This window comes from Apteryx mantelli, chromosome 16 (assembly GCF_036417845.1).
Source record: "Apteryx mantelli isolate bAptMan1 chromosome 16, bAptMan1.hap1, whole genome shotgun sequence".
Lineage (NCBI taxonomy): Eukaryota > Metazoa > Chordata > Aves > Apterygiformes > Apterygidae > Apteryx > Apteryx mantelli.
Genome location: NC_089993.1, coordinates 17,940,623 through 17,960,050, shown reverse-complemented (window position 1 = coordinate 17,960,050; position 19,428 = coordinate 17,940,623). Strand labels below are relative to the sequence as shown.

Here is a 19,428-nt window from a genome sequence, read left to right as displayed (position 1 = left end):
CGCCCGCCCTGCCGCCTCACCCGCCCTGCCGCCTCGCCCGCCTGCCCTGGGGCGTTAGTGGACCCCGGGCCCGTTGCTTCGGGTGGCGTCGGGCCTGCACGCCCGGGGAGGGGACATGGCCCCGAAGGGACCTGCTCTGACAAGACAGGGAGAGGAAACCCTGATGGCGCCCGGAGCCCCCCACGCAGGCTGCCACAGCGGGGCTGGCAGGGCCACACGCTGCCAGGCCGCAACCCAGAGCCTGTGGCAGCCGAGGCAGAGCGTGCAGCCCCTGAAGGGGACGGATCCCCGCCACGGGGAGGCAGGAAGGGGACACGGGGGACGACAGGGCCCCACCCCTCCCCAGCGGGCTCAGCCTCCAGGGGGAGGCCGACCCGCCCAACATGGCGCCCCGCCCGCATCCGGGTGCCCGCCTGACCTTCCTCCCGTGAGCCTCGGCGGCGCGCTGCTTCCCGGCTTCCCCCGCGGCGGCGGCGGCTGTCGGCAGCAGCGGCAAGATGGCGCAGCCGCCGGGTGAGTGCGGCGGGCCGCCAAGGTGACCGCCGGGCCGGGCCGGGCCGGGCCGGGCCCCGCCGCTCCCGCTGACCGCGCTCTGTCTCTCTCTGTGCCGCAGTTCCCCTCAAGGACACCAAGCTGATGGACGTGAAGCTGGGCCAGCTGACCTCCTGGCTGGCGATGAGGGACTTCACCCCCGGCGGCATCGCGGGGGCCCTGCGCAGAGGTGAGGGGCCCCGAGGGGCCGGCGCCGCTCGGCAGGGCGGGATGGGCTCGCCCCTGCCGAGGGGCGGCGGTCCTTGCTCGGGCCCTGGGTCCCTCTCCCGGGGGCAGGCCGCCCCGCGCGCCCTCGGCCTCTCTTGTGCTGTCAGGGGCCTTCGGGGCGTCTCTTCTGCCGCTGAACTGCCCTTCGGCTGTAAGCATCGCTTGCTTATTGCTGCTTGTTCGCTCTGGCAGGCAGGATCCTGCGGTACAAGGAGGGCTTCGGGGCAGTTTTTTCTTCCCCAAAACAGCACCTCACGTAGCATCTTGGTCTCCCTTCTGTAAATTTGTCACATGGGCTTTGTCCACCAGAGGTTTGTTTTCACTGTCCCTTCTTGTACAAAGAGGAAATAAGTATCTTAGAAGTATTGTTAGGATGATCTGCTTATTCCTGACCAACTTCTGCTGAACTTATCTGCTGAAAATCTTGAACTTTCCCAAGATCACAAGTAAATATAAAATGTAATCGATCCCTGAAGATGATGAAAAAGGAATAGGACTTCTAGAGATCGTTTAGCAAAAGTTTTGACCAGTGTCCTTTGCTGTAGGTACAGATATAGCAGTCAGGTAGACTTAAACACAAAACATCAAATGAAAATGCATGTATAATGCATATATTCTAGTACTAAAGAATTAGATAATGCCAAAGCAGCTTGAACTCATGAAAGTTATAGCAATACTGAGATTTGAGAGATAAACAGCTTTTGTTTGTTTGTTCTTAAGCTTACAGCTGATATTAACTTCAGAGTTCACCTTGCTTAACTAACTCATGAGTTGGCTTCTGTCCAACTTGTTTCTTAAACTAATGAAATAATTTGAAGGCCTCGGAGGCAACTTCCTGATGTTCTGTGAAACGGGGATGCATTAAGTAGCAGTGTGCTTCTTTCTGACACAGACAAATGTGCAAGTCACCTGGCTGCTATGAAATAACTTTTCTCCTACACAGGTTATGACAGGTATTACAATAAATACATCAATGTGAGGAAAGGGGGCCTTGGTGGCATCACTATGGTGCTTGCTGGTTATATTGTCATCAGCTACATCTGGAGCTACGACCACTTGAGTAAGTAAAAGCAGTATGGCTGACTGCCTATGGCTTGAATGTATATGAGTGCTTGAAAGATTGCTTGGGGCTATAAAAACAATGAATCTGCTACTGCTTTTAGGAACAAGATGAAGGACTATGCTAATCATTGCCACTTGGATCTGAGACTCTGCCTATGGGCAGGTTAACTTTTTTTTAGCTGTAGAGAACTTAAATGTTTTTAGTAAGTTAACAGATGGCCAATATTTTCTTGATGATGAAAAAAGCATAAACCTTATTGCCTTTCTAACCTGGCAAGACTTGGGAACTATGTGGTCAGATTTCTTGCAAAGTGCTTTCTTTCCTGTAACTTAAGCATTTCTTTTTTTTCCTGTGACTTCAGCAAAATTAACTTGTTTTACTTTGAATGATACAGAGCATGACCGTCACAGGAAGTATCACTGAAGCATGAATTTCAGAAAGTGAAGGTGCTGTTCTTGAACAGATCTGGCTGCTGGAACAGGTGTCCTGATGAAGACATCAGAACTATTCCTATTAAAACCTGTACTGCTGTTATGACCAATAATAAAGTGTATGCACTTTACACTTTCTGAGCTGAGACTCTTGGTAACTTTACTTGGTACTGTGTGGGTGAGTTTGTCTTCCCTGAATTTCCTCCCTCAAGGATAAGTTCAGAGATGGTTGGAAAAGCTTTCACTACTTAGCTTGTGTTATAAACTGGGGAAATTACTAAAATCCTTTCATCTTTAACTATTTGATAAGCAGCAGTTCAATGCTATCTTTACTTTTAATGCCCTAAATGTTGCAGGTTGGACAACTGGCTGAGAGGATACAATATTTTGATTTGAATGAAGAATACCTGAGCTTTAAGAGACTCAGTGGTGTGGCCATGTGCTTCTGGTTCTCAGTCAGGCTGCCACCTGGGGACTGCACGTGTTTGGGCAATTTTCCATCACAAAGCACTGCTTGAAGCGAGATCCCTGTTTGGCTTCCAGGAGGTATGCTACTGTCTCCTTCTGCCATTGGAACTAAAATGTTTCTTACCATGAGTAGCCCATTTCTGTCAAAACTACAGCTGCTTTCATTACTGAGAGAGGTTGGAAAACTGCGAGTAGGGATGTAAGTGTAAGCTTAAAAGGTCTTTAATACAGCAGGGGTGCATGAAATGAAAGGAAAGTTTTGCTTACTGACTTAAATGTGGTGGTGGTAAGTTTAATAGCTGTTACATGCACAGATGCCATTTAAAGGAGCATCTGTGGATTTAGCCCCTTTGCCTTCCTAATGCACTCCACTAAGCAACTGCATCCTAGTGTTACAGCACTACCTGCTGATGCTTGCAACTGTGCCTGGATGTTGCGGGTACAAGCTGCGGTGTGCTTTTCTTAGTATTGGAGAGAATGAAAAGCAGTTAAGAGGTGCAAAGAATCTCTCAAGAGCTTCAGCTGTAACAGGAAAGCTTTCGGTTTCAGAAAACATCCATTTAGGTAATGAAGATCTTAAGTTTCCCTGAACTACATGGGGAAGGTGGCCAGGCACTGAAGTGTGTTCTAGTTCCCTTTCTAGGTGCCTAATTATATCCAGGCAATATATTGAATAGTTTGGCCACTGTTTAACCTCTAGGGGCACAACATGTGTGTCATGAAAAGTGTCTGATGGTCTCTCTTACCACAGTCAGACTTGAAACTTCTATTTTAACTGACTCTGAACATCCACAGTGAAATAAGTACAGTCATTCAAACCAACATAGGCTCTTCTCTTAATCTAGCCATCTGAACCTTGTTCTTAAAAAAACAAAACCAAAAAAAACAAATTTCACAGCCAACTTTTTGCAATAGTACATTTCAATAAAAACAAAGTATAAAGGCAGTCAGCAAATGAGAGATGGGTTAGAATCAATAAGGCTCACATTGTAGGTGCAATTTTTTTTTAATTCACATTTTATCATTGGCCCTTTTGAAATAGTCTCACAAAATTAATGGGTTTTGGCTTGCGGGAGTACGCTCTCAGAAGGATGCTCTACCACTTTTAAAAGCAGCATTCCATAAGAATATACAGCTCCACTTCTTGGTCTTCTCTAGGCTATGGAAATACCTGGTCAGTGTGAGCTGAATGACTGAGGGGAGACTGAGACAAGTATCTTTTATTCCTACACTTCAAGCCATGTTCATTTCCTTACTTGCTTTTTCTGAATGGAAGAGGAGCACAAATACGGCTTTCCTACAGTCAGTGCTCCTCGTACTTCGGCTAACCATACAGATGCCAATTTATTCTCCCCACTCCATCCTGATCAGTTCTCAGGCAGAAGATTAAATTCTAACCTTCAGTATAGAAAGAAGCACAGAAACTAAGCAAGTGGACGAGAGGCTTATATCCTGGTCAACGTAGGGCATTAAGTTAGCTACCAGGACAAGCTCACTGACTACAACAGACTGGACCTAGGAACATGAGCTTGCTTTTTAAGAGCTACAGGACAGCCATATTGCTGCTTCCTCACTGAAGGGAAGGCATTTCAAGTATTAGTTTTCCCCGTCAGTCTTCCTGCTTCCACAGGGAGGGCTGAAAGGCTGCAGGTTCCCCAAAGAGCAGTGGTAGAAGGAAAACACTTTAAAGAAACACTGGAGTAAGATGTGTTTACGTAGAATGCTGCAACGGTGAGGGGTTTGCGTATCTATCCACTTTTCAATCTACCTTTCAGCAGGGCTCAATGAAAGTAGGCGGAGGCCAAAATCTATTTTAAAAAGGTTAAAACATAAAAAAGTTGTGGACAATTACAAAAATGTTGCTTAGCAGCAGCCAGCCTCTGACCAGTTCTTTCAGTAATGGCATTAAAAAAAACAACCTGATCAATAGTTCAAGAAATAGTGCTAGGCAGAAACCTTTTCTCAGTGTTAATAGCTCCCTTGCACTCTCCTCTCTGCTCTTTCACTGTCCACTGAGAAAGGCCAGATGTCCTTTGGTGCATCTGTTGGCATAATGACCTTTTTCACCACACTAGGAGAGAGAGAGAAAGAGAGGTTATTACACAGTTGATAGCTTCTTTCTGTAGCTGCCTTTAATAATGTAACCAGCAACTGTCCTAATTAGGAAGCTTTTCCATTTATGGAAGATGCAGTGTTCAGCAGGTGAAGTGAAACCTTGTCACAAGGGACATGACTTGGGCTATTTCCACTAGTTGGAACAAAAGCAGCTTCTGTGCTGGCATCAGCGTGATGCCACGTTACTATAACATACTACTAAGGACAGAGCTCTCAGTACATTACTACAAATAGCAAAGGGCTGCAACACACAACTCGAGACCCCAAGGAGAATTTCTGTGTTTGAGGATTCCAAGACTACCTCATCTGAAATACACTGCAACAGAGATGTATACAGGGCACTTTCCTGATCAGCTATCCTGGATTAGACATAGAAAAGTGCATCTGAACAAGAGATTCATGACTTTGCACCTTAGGGCTATTCAAACACAGCAAGAAATGTTGACATCTGATGTTACTGCTTTCTCCAGATATGTAATTTACTTGCTTCCTTAAATCCTAGCTGTATAGTGCTCATTCACTGGACAGGAAGCAGAATAATGTAGCCTTGGGCAAAGATTTGACTTCTGAAAGCTTCAGTTGCAAAAAAAAGAAAAAAAAAGAAAGAAAAAAAAAAAAGAGAGATCCAAATTCTCTGTGCTGCCTTATTTGCTGTAACATTTGGCTAGCTCCAATTATAGGAGTTTCTGCCCCTGAGGAGGCCACTATCACCAAATGACTTCATTGGAGTGGGTTTACGTTGTTGACATTTAGTAAAACTTCATTTTGGAACTGAATAAGCAGCTACTAAAGGTTTTCTGTGAAATTGATTCGGCTACTTAATATCCCAATCGAATCATGATAACTTTTAAACCACAGATTAAACAGTGAAACCCAAACAAGCACCTCAGGCACAAAGTTGGCATGTACTATGATGTAACTGTCAAAGCTGATGGGAAAGGAAGATTATTTCTTTTCTGTAGCAGATAGGGGTTTTTTTGGGAAAAATAAACAAGAGATGGAAAACTCAACTGTGTCTGCCTATGCTCCTCACTGAGCAACCAAAAAACCAAAATGAACAGCTTGGTCCTTGATTTGACAAGGGGTGTTGTAGCTGAAATATAGACAGCCTTTTTATATTCCATTTCCATTACTTGCGTGGACCTTCCACACTAACAGGGGAGAAAATCTTTCCACAATCACTAAGTGTAATCAAATGAACTCATGAGCACAAAACTGATTTTAACTCTTACTTTCAAATACAGTTTGAACATCTCCTTTAAGTGACACCGTAGAAGGGCTTCCTGCTATTAGCAGATGAGCACAGTCTGTGATACAGCAGCCGTAAGCGGGCCACAGCAAGCCCATGAGCTGGCAAACCAGCAACCTAGAGGCATGAGACCTCAATACTAATTCTGACAGCTGTATCCACTTGCCAAAATGCAGTGTCTAATGAGCAGAGCACACATTTCATGAGCATGTTATCACTGCGAAAAAAAACCTTTGCAGGACCGACACCACACATCACAACAGCCCGTTCCTTTACTTGTGACAAGCAACCAGCAGCAGAACCGCAGCACGGTGTAGTCCAGGTGATATACACTGTCCTTCCCAAATGAAACCCTCTCTGCTTCCCCTCCCCATCCCATCCCCCCTGTGAATTACCTTGTAACAGGTGACCTGCTCCAGCGGCCGGGGGCCTCTGTTCCCAGTGTTGTTGTTTTGGGACTGCATGACTCCAATGACTTGGGGTGTCCTCTGTTGGTTAGGAGAAAAGTTTTGACTTGTTAAGTGCATCATGGATGAAGACCTTTGTGGTGGTTACTTTGTTAAGAAAGGAAAAGAACACCCCACATATTGAATGATCAATTTTCCTCCAAATTTACGTGTGGGTGATCTGCCAGCTGGAACACTAGAGAGAAGAAATCAAACATTGAGGCATACAAAGCCCAGCAGTCCTGCTTTTCGCTGAAAAGCAGATTTAGAGAGTTGGTTTAGGCTGCTGAAATATCATTGCCATCACAGAGATGTCATGCAGATTACAAAAACTGGCAGATAGCTGCACAACCACATACAATGTGCTTCTGTGTACGTGGGAGTGTTCTGTGACTAGATCTTTATATAAGTTGGAGTAATCGTAGGACTTTTGCTCCTCACTACACTGTCACTCAGGGGTGCTTGCTGCTTAATTCTCGCATAGTGCCCCCCTTCCAGGCAGCCCAAGGAAAGAACTGCCACTGCTGGCCTCTGAGCTGGAGGAAGGTAGCAATGACTGAGGAAGAAGTTAACCAAGGTGCTGTAAGGGGAGAAACAGAGCAAAGCAAAACACCATGGTCCCAAGATGAAGGCAGCAGCAACCTGTTGGGATCAGATGGTGGACATTACAGGGCTGGCAGAAGGGGAGAGAAGGGACAATGCTTTGAGGTTTATTAGTATTTTTCTCAAAGTTCTTTATAAGGAAAGAATATCACACCCTGATATAAAATAAGTAAGGTTTTCTCTCATTTAATGGGTGTTTCTTCAAGGCTTTCCAGCAAGTCAGATCTAAGAGCCCAGGTGTCCTGTTTTGAGCATTAGATAATACACCTTTGAAAGCACCGTGGGCAGTGCTTTGAGGGTGGGTCTGTAGGAGAGGGAAGGGAATCGTGTACCTTTTGCTGTGTTTGTGTCGGTTGAGGCAGTGGTGGTTGCTCTGTGGTTCCCATAGGCAGTTCAAACCGAGGGCTGGTTTAGACAGACAGACAAGAAAATTGATTCTTGAACCATATGCCAACATTTTACCATCAGCTCAGTCAAGTAACTCCGGATAACAAAGCAAACATTCAGCTAATTAAATTTCACTCACAAGAAACAGACCTCCCTTCCCACTTCTTTGCATTCTGCTGCTCAGCATTACATAAAATGATAGTCCAGTAGGTTGCATCTCCCTCTAGCTGTGAAGTCTTCTGGATTATAAACCCACGTAACCCTACTGCACAGATGGTATCTGATCACCACCCCAGCGTCTGTTTGGTAACTCTCTGAGGAGTCCCTGCCCCACGTCCTCAAACTGGAAATATAATGTGCAACAAAGTAAAGATCTGCCAACTTTCCAAAAGCGCTGGGCAGCACCAAACCACCCTGATTTGCTATATAGTAGATTATAGAGGAAACACAAGATTACAGGACAAGCCTGGAAACATACTCACTGCATGAATTTACAGGTAGGCCCCTCTGGACAGAATCCTACTAGGTAATTCACACAAATGACTCTTCGAGTGTGTCGGTGCCTGCAGAGGGGACCTGCAACACAAAGCTCAATAGTTCACATTTCATATATATGTACCCCAGCACTCCCTAGCAGCAGGTACACAGGCAGGTCATGCAAAGGAAGAATAGCATCACCCTACCCTTGCTTTATAGCCACAGAAGCAGCAACCGTGCGACATACATACCATGTTTGCAGAAGCCTCTGTCATACCAGGGACAATCTTTGATCTTAGACTCCGGGTCAATGTGTAAGAATGGACATTCTTTGTTACTGCATTCCCCTGTACCAAAGGCAAACACACTTCTTAGCAAATGGTGCAGGCACAAGATCAAATCACTCCCAAAACATTACCTGGATCATGTAGCTCCCACAAAGCTGTTACCAACATTTATAAGTTCAGGCACAGAAATCTTATTGCCTGCCTTGACCTAGATGATAAACACCAAGCACTCACCCCAGGTGAGTAAAATTCTACCAGACTGGATTATTTATGTGTGCTTTTAAAACAATGCGGAAACTGAATTTGAAAGAGCAGTCATGATAACAAAAACCAAACATTTAGTGCACCAAAAGTGTGGAGAAACTACAAATTGCACACTAACCTCAGTCCAAGGAAACCTACAAGACTGTAAGTTTCTGACAGCAAGTTGCCTCATTATGTCCAGATCTCCAGAGCTGGAAAGCAAGTGCATAAAAGTTTTGCACCCCCATACCCTCTGCTGCTCATCAACTCCCCAAAATAAAAGTCATGCAAAGACCACCTGCTCAGCCTACTCATCTCATACCCAAAACAGAACATTAGGTACAAAACCCGGTACAGACTTGAACTTCCCCCCTCTTCCCCCAAGGGACAAGCTCTTGAGAGAGGAGACATCTACAACACACGAAGAATTTAGGGGGATAAAATAAGGTGAAGGGCTAAGTAGATCTGACAAATTACAATCTAATAGTACCAGCAGACACAGAAGAACTGTAATGTTCTGAAGATGGATGAGACAGGGTGAGAAGGGTGTACCAGGATCCTCTGCACCATCAGATTCCCACGCTAGCAAGGAACGTCAAGCAGGAGCTACAATGCCCCTTACCAAATTTGGAGTAGAAGTAACACTCAGGCATCTTGGTCATGTCATACTCGTGCAGAAACTCGCACTGGTCTCCCTTTTTGCACAGTCCGCGTAGCCAGTGTTTGCAAACAACTGTCTTTTCCCCACTGATGTGTCGGAAGGGGCACATGCCTCCTGCAGAACGATGGGGTAAGGAGAAGGCAAAAAGAACATTTAAAATCTGCAGCACAAGAAGCCATTTATGCCCAGGGCAGCAGCAACACTTGATTCCCCTCTACAAGAGCAGTTTTCAGAAGACTTCGCTTTTTCTTAAGAATGTGTCCTTTAGTGGCAATGGTAGAACAGGGAGTTCTGGATAACGGAGTCTTCTTTTACACTCTAATGAGCAGAGCAATGCAGTTTCCAGCTCTTAATCCTGGCAGCCATAACCCACAGCTACTAACACAGGCATGTCCATGTCCAGAGCAAGGTCTGCTTGCAATCAGTTCAAACCTGTCTTTGCAGGTAGCCTTGCTTATTCACCCCACACTTCCAAAAAACATTATTTCACAATTGTTGCAGTTAACTCAACCTCAGTTATCCTCCCATCTTTACAATAGAGCATGAGCATTCTACACAGTGATCTGCTAGCAAATCTAGTTTCCCTTTTCCCCCCACCTGTAAGAGTATAACTGTACTGGAAATAGTACTTGCCTTTTCCACAGGCCGCTTTTAAAAAAAATTCACAGACAGCAGCACCTGATTCTGTGGAGAGAACAGTCAAAGAAACATAATTAATTTTTACGAGAATTTGCGGCAATTTTTAAAATATTTCCTTCCCCACAGAGACAACCTGGTTCTCATCATCACAAGATCAGTATTTTGGTCTGGGGAATTTACTTTCCAGTGCAAGTTCCTTGTTCAAGTCTGGCCCTCACAAATATCCGTAGTCTTTTTGGTAAAACGCACACCAAGGGGATTTGCAGAAGCTTGGTGGTGCCTGTTTGGCCTTTCAGAGGTTTAAGTTTTGTTGACCAGGCTTTCCCCTGTTGATATTAAGCCAATCGTGCTGGTGAAACCTGTATTTACAGCCAGGGGAACTAAGGCCTTGTATTCTTTTGACCAGAAAAGAGCAAGACAACCATTAGCATGTTATCCCTTGCTAATCCTGACCTACAGGGATCACAATATTTAAGGGCATTAAAACTCTAGTTAGTAGCCTAGCCAGAAAATTCTAGTAAGCTATGAGTCTCTCTAGATGACTTGTGTCAGATTACTACACCGCAGGAGACAGTTTAGAGCCCAGGCCACAGATATATTTCAAGAGATCTCCCTGGTTCTTAAAACGCCTCATCCATGAAAGAGGAACAAAGAAACAGAAGTGCTGCGGAGGAAAGTCAAGTTTATTCAGGGTAATGCCTCCACCTTCGTCTTCTAGCCTCGTTTGGCACTAGCTATGGCTTCTACCGAGGAAGGAAAGAAAAACACCTGGGTTGAGACAAAAGCCTCGGAGGGGAGAGCAGAAGTTGGCTTGATTTAATAAGAGCCGGGAAAGGGGCTCGGGCCCCCGGGAGCCCCCCGCCCGGGGGCTTCAGGCAAAGCCGGGCCGCCCCGGCCGGCCCCACCCCCGGGGCAGCCCCCGCAGGGCAAGACCCGCCGGCAGGGCAGGGCAGGGCGGCAAGGGGAGGGGAGGCGAGGCGAGGCGAGGCGAGGGAAGGGGAGGGGGCAGCCCGCAGGCCCCGGTGCCCGCACGCACTGTCCATGCCGGGGAAGGGCAGCGGCTGCGCGCCCAGCTGCTGCTCCACGGCCAGCTCCAGGTCGAACTTGATGTGGTCCACGCTGGCGATGAGCTCCTGCATGATGGCGGCGGGGGAGGGGGGCCGGCGGCGGGAACGGGTGCGGGGGGGACGCGCGAGGGTCCCGGCGCGGCCGGCGGCGGCGTGTGGAGATCGGCGGCCGCGGGATGCCGGGAGTCACCTCTGACCCCGCCTCCCGGCAGGCCGCGCGCGCGCGCCCGCGCCTCCGCCAATGGCGTCGCGCCGCCACGCCCCTTCCGCCCGCGCAGGCGCCGTCCCGCGCGGCGGCGGCGGCGGCGAGTGGGGCGGCGGTCGCCTAGCGACGGCGACGGGCCGCCATGAGGCTGCTGCGGCTGGTGGCCCGCGGGCTGCCCTGGGCCCCCCGCGCCCCGCCGCGGGCAGCGCCCGGCCTGCTGCGGCCCCCGGGTCCGGGCCCGGGGCGGCTGCTGCCGCGGGGCCTGAGGCCGCTCGGCTCCTCCGCGGCGGCCTGGGCGCTGCGCGGGGGGGACCCGGCGCAGCTCGGCCCCGGCGGCTCCGCTGACGCCGCCCACGATGCGGACGATGAGGCGGACGTGGATTTTGGGACGCTCTCTAGTAAATTTTCTTCCAGAAAGTATTATCACAAAGCCACGTCGCGCTTTCAGAATTTAAGGCTTCAGGAAGAGGGGAAGGAGGAGGAGGAAGAAGTGGGAAGAAAACCTCTGCGTGGGCCCAGGAACACACCGTACTGGTACTTCTTAAAATGCAAAGCCCTCATTAAGGAGGACAAGGTTTGTTCCCAGTTCTTTGGTTGTTTATCAATAGCACTCAACGATAGAGAGGCAGCACGGTTTTGTAGACTCTCCAGGTCAGGAGCTAAAAGATGCACTCTGACTCTGCCAAACCTGGCGCTGGGCTTTCCTATGCCTGTTTCCCCTCTGAAAATAATAATTGAGTTAACTGATCAGTTCTGAGGGTGTGCAACTAGTTTCTCTACAATTTCATCCACTCCTCATCTCATTCTCCATTCAGCCATCCCCTGGGGCAGTCCTGGGTTTGATATTTCCGTGCTGTGACTTCTCGCTCCAAACCCCTGCAGCACTGTCCCATGTGGATTGTCCTGTGTGCTCACTTGGTTTCTTTACAAAAGAGGAGTAAAATAAGGAATGTGAGGAACCCTGTGCCCTGTAGGACTTCTGTCACAGTCTGTCTACAGTCGAGTATATTAACACCCATTATAACTGATTCTGTTGCTGCTTCATCATGGATTTCTCTCTTTCCTGCAGCTGGCAGAGGCTCTGGAGCTGTTTGAGGTGCAGATGCTGAAGGAAGAGCGCGTCCAGCCAGAAGAAAGCAACTACACAGTTCTAATGGGTGGCTGTGGCAGGGTTGGCTATGTGAAAAAGGCATTCAGGCTCTACAATGATGTAGGTTTACATTCTCTCATTAAAACCTTCATTAGGCTTTTAGCTAAAAGTGGTTTTAAGCATTTGGTCATGAGTCTGTGTCTCCAAAATGCCTTTGAGTCAATTTTTACATTTTGTTAACCTGAAAATCTTAAAACCAAACTATGAAATTCTAGAACTCTTTTCCTAAAAAGCCAGTTCCATTTCTTTTTTCTCTCCCTTTAGATGAAAAAACGAGGCTTAATCCCCACTGATGCCACTTACACGGCCCTGTTCAATGCTTGCGCTGAATCACCATGGAAGGACTCAGGCCTGCAGAGCGCTCTCAAGTTACGGCAGCAACTAAAGAGCAAAAATCAAGAGCTGAACCTGAAAACTTATCACGCTCTGCTGAAAGTCTGTGCCCTGTGTTCAGATCTCAGGATGTGCTTTGATGTACTGAAGGTAAATATGTGACTTTTCCTGTATTAAGTGTAGTCTACCTTATTTAAAACTCCTGGAAGTTGCCATATTGCATAGATTTCTTTGTTTCATTTTAAGCACAGACCATTTTAGACCCAGTAGTCATATTTTTATTCTGTTGTATAAAACAAAAAAACACCATAGTGTTGGTACATATCAAACAAAGTTTAAGTAGATAAAAAGAGGCAGCTGCAGGCTTAAACAGAGCTTGGCTTTAAAAGTCTGTTCTGATCTGTCAACGATTTATTGAACAGAGTTTTTGTGGGGTTCACATCTACTGTGTCTGTCTCCTTCCCTTCTTTTGAGAATGCATATATTGATGGCTAGCTACTTTTATGGCTCTTAAAGCAGGTCTTCTCAGAAAGGCCAGTCTGGGAACAGCCAGAAGAATTGCTATTCCTGCCCCCAAATTTCCTGTAGTTCCCATAAGGGAGAAGCTAGGATCTACGTAGGTACTGTCAGGACTTCTTTTTCTCCTGCAGCTATCATTCTGCTCACAGTACCTGGAGTCCGCCCTGGGCTTTGTTGCTGCTCTGTCCCCAGAAGTTTGCGCTTCACAGCCAGCTGTGGCAGACTGTAGGGGTAAGTGGGAAATTTAATGCTCTCTCTCCTCTTTTAGGAAATTGTGCACAAGGGCCACGTTGTCACAGCCGAGACCTTCAGCTTCCTTCTCATGGGCTGCATAAAGGACAGCGAAAACGGCTTCCGCTATGCCTTGCAGGTCTGTCTTCGTGTACGCAGGGGGAAGGAAAAACATGACATTGCTTCTGTATTGCAACGTGTCACTTGAACCTGTGGAAGGCAGCAGGATGCTCAGAGCTGATGAAAACAGGAGGAGCTCAGCTCCTCCCAAGACAAGTTCTATAAACTAGACTTCCATCAGGATATCTCACAGTGCAAACACTTGTAAGCTGTCCTGGGTGATCTCATAGGACTGTACTAGCTCTAGATGGCTATTCAAAGTCTAATGACATCTCATCTTGTCACGCTGTAAACTTATTCCCTTTCTGCAGGTGGATATGATTAACAGTGGGCACTGTAGATATACTAAGATATGCTTAAACCCAGCTAGAAATGCTCCTGTTATTAAATATCACATCTCTCATGTTCATCTCCCTCTCTTCAGGTTTGGAAACAAATGACTAGACTTGGAATAAAGGCTGATAGCCACACTTACAACTTGATGCTCCGTGCTGCAAGAGACTGTGGAATAGGCGATCGAGTTTTGGCTTCTCAAATACTGCTAGGACCCACTGAAGAGAATTCATCTCAGCTAAGGCTTGCACCCGGCAGGCAGAAACAAAAGGCGAGAAGTCAGAGGAAGAAGGGATCAGAGAGCACAGCTGCTGTCCAGCTGGACGTGGAAGCCATGGAAAAGGAACTGTTTCAGGAGAACTCTGTGCAGCCTGAACAACTGATCAAGCAACAAAACAAAGATGTGAATTGGGCTGAAACAGAACCAGTACTGGCTGGCCTTGCCAGTGCTAACATAGCTCACAGTGGGACTGGAGCGTTGATGAGGACAGACCAGGCTGAGATAGAGCAGGAACAAGCAAGCCTAAGCCAGAACCTGCATTTCTGCAACCTGCCCAACTTACTGGATTCCAAGATGCCTGATGCAGCTGTGGTTTCCTTGGGGACAGTAGCCACACCATCCGATAGACTGGCTTTGATGGGGGGTGTGGAGGGCTTCTTGAGGAAAATGAAAGAGGACAATGCAAAACCCAACATAAAAACCTTTACATTACTGGCTGAGCTGGTGGAACCCCAAAGCCCATCAGAATCCTCTCTGTTGGCAATCATCGATGAGCATAAAGTGAAAGTAGATGTGACCTTCTTTAACACTTTAATAAGAAAGAAAAGCAAACAGGGAGACCTTGAAGGAGCGAAGGTGAGGAAAAAACCCAAATTGGCCCTATTGCCACCTCCTTGTCTCGGGCCTCGTGTTACCTGCATTTTACTATAAGACCTGTTTCTCTAGCCACAGTAAAAATTGGGACTCTTACCATTTTCCACAAACCAGTCCTCAGGTTACTTTCTGAATTATTTATGGATTCTGTTTTAGCACTTCCAGCTCTGGAAAGCTACAGTGAGATTTTTTGGAAACTGATGTCAGCGCTTGCCTCTTGCAGGGCCTGCTGCCAGCTCTAGCGAAGAAGGGAATATCGCCTAACCTCCAGACGTTTTGTAACTTGGCAATTGCTTGCCACCAAAAGAAAGATGGACTGCAGTTACTCTCAGATTTGAAGGTAAAAAACTTAAAAAACTTAGGTTCAAACTGCAGGAAGGCAAAGCAAGTGAAGTATTAAGCTTGTAAAAAGACCTGCTGAGTTTTCTGTGGTCAGCAATTTATGTTCTCAATGCCAAGAATATGCAACTGTAGAGTAACTGACTGAGAGCTCAGCTAGTCTGTCCTGTGCCTGCACTGGATCAGCGGAGGGGCTGTGGGAAGGGGAGTACTGACACTGTAGAAGCTGTTACATGGATCCCAAGAGTGTGTAAGAGGTGTCTGTATGCCTTCTTCGCTCTAGGAGTCCTGCACTGGCCAGCAGACAAACTTAACTGGAGTGTTTTTGTGGTTTTCAGAGGTCTGGAGTGACTCCCAACAAATATATCTACAGCACCCTTATCGCTGCTGCTGTGAGGCGGCTGGACTACAGTTACCTCACAGAGATCCTGCGGGACATGAGGAACAACCAAGTACCCCCCAATGAAGTTATCATAAGCCAGCTGGAATTCGCAGCACAGTACCCTCCTGATTTTGACAAGGTAGGTAGCCACCACTGGTCACAATATGAAGGCATCAGTGTTTATCAAAATTGAATGGTGTAGTTGATAGACACAAAGCAAGTACTGCTGACTAGCAAGGGGAGGCATACCAAAGGATACCAACAACGCAGGGGAACTTAAAAAGCTCCTTTGTAGTCTTTTCCCTTGGGGTTTGTGTGATCTGGCTGACCGTTACTTGATAGCTGTTTCTTTAGTAGAAGTCTATAGCTGTTGCACATTTAAATAAGCTCTCTTCTAATAAAAACTTGTGTTGTTGTGTTTCTATTTGCAGTATAAGTCAAAGAACACATACCTGGAAAAAATTGATGGCTTCCGTGGCTACTACTATCGGTGGTTAAAAGTAATGGCAGGAGAGGAGACTCCCCACCCCTGGGAAAAATACAGAACAGCTAAACGTTCAGAAAATGAAAATAAGGAAGAGGATGTGCAGGTGCAGGACCAGCAAGGACAGAAGTTGCAGTGAGCAGGATGCTCCATACGATAGCTGAAGTCTTGCATATTCCATGTGCTGGAAGAACTTGGCCTTTCTCCTTCCGCAGCCTTGTAGTAAAGCAGCTTTGTATTTCCATGAATCCGAGTTCTTGTCATTACCACAAAGGAGAAGTACTTTATTTACTAGTTAGGAGAAGCAAGTACATTTTCAGTGAACTTCCTTAAACTGTAGAGGATTAGGTAGGCTGTAGTTTCAACAAACCCTGTGCTAAACAAGCAGACTCAGGCTTAACTGGGCTCTCAACAGTGGCTTAGCTCACTGCTAGTTTTGTCTCTTTCTCCTGTGTTTTACATGTATCTGGGCACTTAAGAAGTGACCTGTAAGTCTACAGAGACTGCTGGCGTTCTTGCACCAATCCATGCTAATTCCAGGTTGAAAAGCTTTGCAGAGAGTTCCAGTGAAGTTTAGCTTTAGTTTAGTTTGGTAGGGAGGTTGGGTCAGACTGGGGTTTTGAGAACTCTGCCCTCTCCTTTCCATACATGCCTTTAACTACAATATTTGGGGGCAGGGGAAGGAATGAGAGTTGGTTTAAAAAAACCCACCAAAACATATTTTTAACACTTTGCAAGAAACAGAGCCACCAAACAAAAAAGAAATGCAACAGGAAAACAGGGGCATAGAAATGTTTTGCCAGCACCATGCTCTCAGGAAGGCAGTTTATTTTAAAATCAAAGGGCTACACAGAAAGTTACTCCGAAACAACAGCCATTGTGTATATATATGTATATGATCCAGGTGAATGTGTTGCTGTTCTAATGGCAATTCAGAAAGATCCAATCACATAAAAGGTAGTTCTAACTGCACAAATAGTCCATAGTGTAGGACGATACCTCTCAGAGCTGAAAAAGGAGTCCTGTATCTAAATACTTCACCCGGAACAGCCTCTGCATCCGCAATGAGTGCATTCAATGATTCTCCCCTGGAAGAGAAACACGACAAAGATGTTTAAGCCAAGCTGTGGTGCGTGCACAGTGCAGCAGGCTTGAGCCTTGAAGCAGAGAGGCTGCTGCCTTCTGAATCTGTAGGTGCAGGGAGGGTTTCTTACAGTCTCGTTTTCTCTTGTTTTCCATACACAGTTTAAATGACTGCATACCAAACCTGATAATAGCTGTAAAAGCCACTAGATACTAACTGTACTAGCAAAAGGTAGAATGTATTAGAACTAGAAGTTTCCAGAAAGCATTGCTTCCTCTGCTGTCTCTGACCAGGGTAAGTTAGAATTGCTACTGCAAAGGTCCAGACAGAAGTACAGGAAAAAAAACAAAAACTCACCACTTCCAACTTGCTTTTTGGGACCCTGCAGATGCAGTTGGTTCCAAAGTTGGTATCTCGCGTCTGGATACACCGCAGACAGCAAAGGTTCTCGTAACCCTGTTTCTTCCACTTTGCAATCAGGTTTTTGTCAGCGTATCCCTCCTTGATGCAGTATTCGTAGAGCTCTGCAGAAGAGCAGGCGGCATCACAAAGAGCTCCCAGGAATCGATATGAGGAGGTACTGGATGTACCAACTAGCAGTTAAAGCTAGTCAGGTGCCAGCCTTCTCTCCATCTTCCCTCCCCAGAAACTTAATCCTTCCTATCAGCACCACGGTGCAGGTGTGTCCGCAGGCAGACATCTTACTCTGCTGTAGTTTACCCCACCCAGGATAAAATACTTCTGTTTCTCACCTCTGCTGATAGCTTTTCTTTTATAGAAGAGGTCAAAAATGTAACGTGTTTTCTGGTGATGAATTCTGAAGATAGGCCAAAGGGATTCCACTTTCCTCTTCCCTTCATGAGGCTCAGTCTCCGCTGGGAGGGAACACAAACATCAGAGTTCAGCTAATTCTCCCAGACTCTCTGGCTGCAGACGGATTTCTTTAGTCACTTTACAACAAATTGTTCCAAGAAAATCCATAACTTTAAAACATTATAGAGATGGGAAAAGATACAAATGGAAGGAACCTGGCCTGATACAGATCCTTTAGGAATGGAGACAGAAATAGAAAGACAGAGGTGATGACATGCCCCACGCTGGGATGGAACGTGACTTCATGGCTGTCCGCGCTCATTAGACCAGAGCAACAGCTCAGACTAGAACTACCAGTTCTTTCCACGCACACCGGCAAGCCTCAGCCAGGGGCTCAGAGCAGAGTGCCCTAAAACAGCTGTACATCAAATCTCAGCTTGGAACACTGCTTCGTCTGTAACTTACACAACCAGAAAAGAGTGACTGGTTCTGACCCAAATCCCATCTTCCCATATGCCCTCTACATCAGAAGCAAGAATCTATGGTCACTACAGAACTCAGAACACTCTACATCTGCAGCATCACTGCCAGGCAGAGGTATGAAAAGGCCCATTTACATTTGCCGGCTGCAGCTGTGCTTCCTGAAGCAGTTAGGGATTAGCTGATTTCAGGGACCCATCTCTGAACATCCAGCTTTGCCATTTACCTTCTCTCATCTTCTGGTCCAGCTCATCCAGCGTTGGCTCAATCAGTTCCCAGCCATCCGGGGGAGGCTTCCTGCTTCTTTTCACTTTGGGCATTGCCTCAAAAACGAGGAGGTTGAAAGACGAGGGAATGGGAGATGGGGTTTACCAGCACTCAAACGTGCAGGTGCCTCAAAGTCCTGAGTGCCACTAGAAGAAAAGAAGGAAAAAGAGTTGCCAGAGTTACTTCTCCTAGCACTTACGCGCCCCCTTTCCCTTTTCCGCTTCGGTGATAAAAATGATCTTTAACGAGCCCATGAAAGAGACAAAATCCACCCCCCTGCGGCCCCCGGGACACCAGCGCATCCTGGGGCGAGTACTGCATCAGCCCTGCCACGTTAAATCATTTTTTCCCCTCACCAAGTGAACAAACAGCGGCTCCCCCCTTCCCCGCCCCCATTTCGGGCCGCATCTCCCCGAAACAGCGGTTTCTTCCAGCCAAAACCCAGGAAGGACGCGCGGCCCAACGCCCCTCCCCCCCGCCGCGGTCCTCGGGACTCGGCCGAGCGGCCCGAGCGCGATGGCGGTGGAGGGGATGAGCCCTGTCGCGCCCGAAGCCCTCGGCAAGGGACGGGGACGGGGCCCCTCACCGGTGGCAGACACAACCTCCGCTTCCGCCTCGCTGTCGCGCCTTGTGACGTCACCCCGCGGGGCCTTTCCCGCCCCGGCCGCCCTCCCGCCAGGCGCCGCGCACCACCCCCGCTGAGGTGGCCGCCTCGATGCCTGAATAAAACCCTCCCCGTTACCCCCCCCTCCACCTCGGTTGGGGCAGGGCAGGGAGCGCCGCCCGCCAGGAGTGGAAGCAGCCTCGTTCCCTCCGGTCGCGGCTGGCCCTGGCGCGGCGGCGCGACCCGTGGGGGAGGCGGCGCCGAGGTCAGCCCCGCCGCGGGGGCCTCCGGGGTCGTGGTGACTGAGCGGCGCGG

General features: G+C 47.7%; 3 protein-coding genes across 5 annotated transcripts; 1 reads left to right on the top strand and 2 right to left on the bottom strand.

The window, feature by feature from the left end:
• The first annotated feature begins 428 nt into the window (after window positions 1–428).
• Window positions 429–16,113, top strand: PTCD1 (pentatricopeptide repeat domain 1). The gene is made up of 11 exons (XM_067306556.1): window positions 429–513; window positions 614–721; window positions 1,703–1,819; window positions 11,307–11,674; window positions 12,170–12,310; window positions 12,515–12,733; window positions 13,371–13,472; window positions 13,878–14,642; window positions 14,884–15,000; window positions 15,338–15,520; window positions 15,813–16,113. The coding sequence occupies exons 1-11, from the start codon at window positions 498–500 to the stop codon at window positions 16,002–16,004; spliced, it is 2,328 nt and encodes a 775-aa protein (XP_067162657.1). The 5' UTR covers window positions 429–497; the 3' UTR covers window positions 16,005–16,113.
• On the bottom strand, window positions 3,625–10,997 carry CPSF4 (cleavage and polyadenylation specific factor 4). Its single transcript, XM_067306683.1, has 8 exons — window positions 10,865–10,997; window positions 9,823–9,873; window positions 9,151–9,303; window positions 8,250–8,345; window positions 8,004–8,097; window positions 7,467–7,539; window positions 6,481–6,573; window positions 3,625–4,792 (listed from the first exon to the last, which is right to left on the bottom strand). The coding sequence occupies exons 1-8, from the start codon at window positions 10,965–10,967 to the stop codon at window positions 4,724–4,726; spliced, it is 732 nt and encodes a 243-aa protein (XP_067162784.1). The 5' UTR covers window positions 10,968–10,997; the 3' UTR covers window positions 3,625–4,723.
• A 538-nt stretch (window positions 16,114–16,651) lies between the features above and the next one.
• Window positions 16,652–19,413, bottom strand: BUD31 (BUD31 homolog). Of its 3 annotated transcripts, none has more exons than XM_067306685.1 (5): window positions 19,264–19,413; window positions 18,469–18,655; window positions 17,702–17,824; window positions 17,307–17,473; window positions 16,652–16,953 (listed from the first exon to the last, which is right to left on the bottom strand). In XM_067306685.1, the coding sequence occupies exons 2-5, from the start codon at window positions 18,560–18,562 to the stop codon at window positions 16,903–16,905; spliced, it is 435 nt and encodes a 144-aa protein (XP_067162786.1). In that variant the 5' UTR covers window positions 18,563–18,655; window positions 19,264–19,413; the 3' UTR covers window positions 16,652–16,902. The 3 variants fall into 3 exon arrangements, with proteins under 3 accessions (XP_067162786.1, XP_067162785.1, XP_013817212.1); XM_067306684.1 differs by lacking the exon at window positions 19,264–19,413 and adding an exon at window positions 19,096–19,171; XM_013961758.2 differs by lacking the exon at window positions 19,264–19,413 and adding an exon at window positions 18,866–18,889.
• Between the last annotated feature and the right edge of the window lie 15 nt (window positions 19,414–19,428).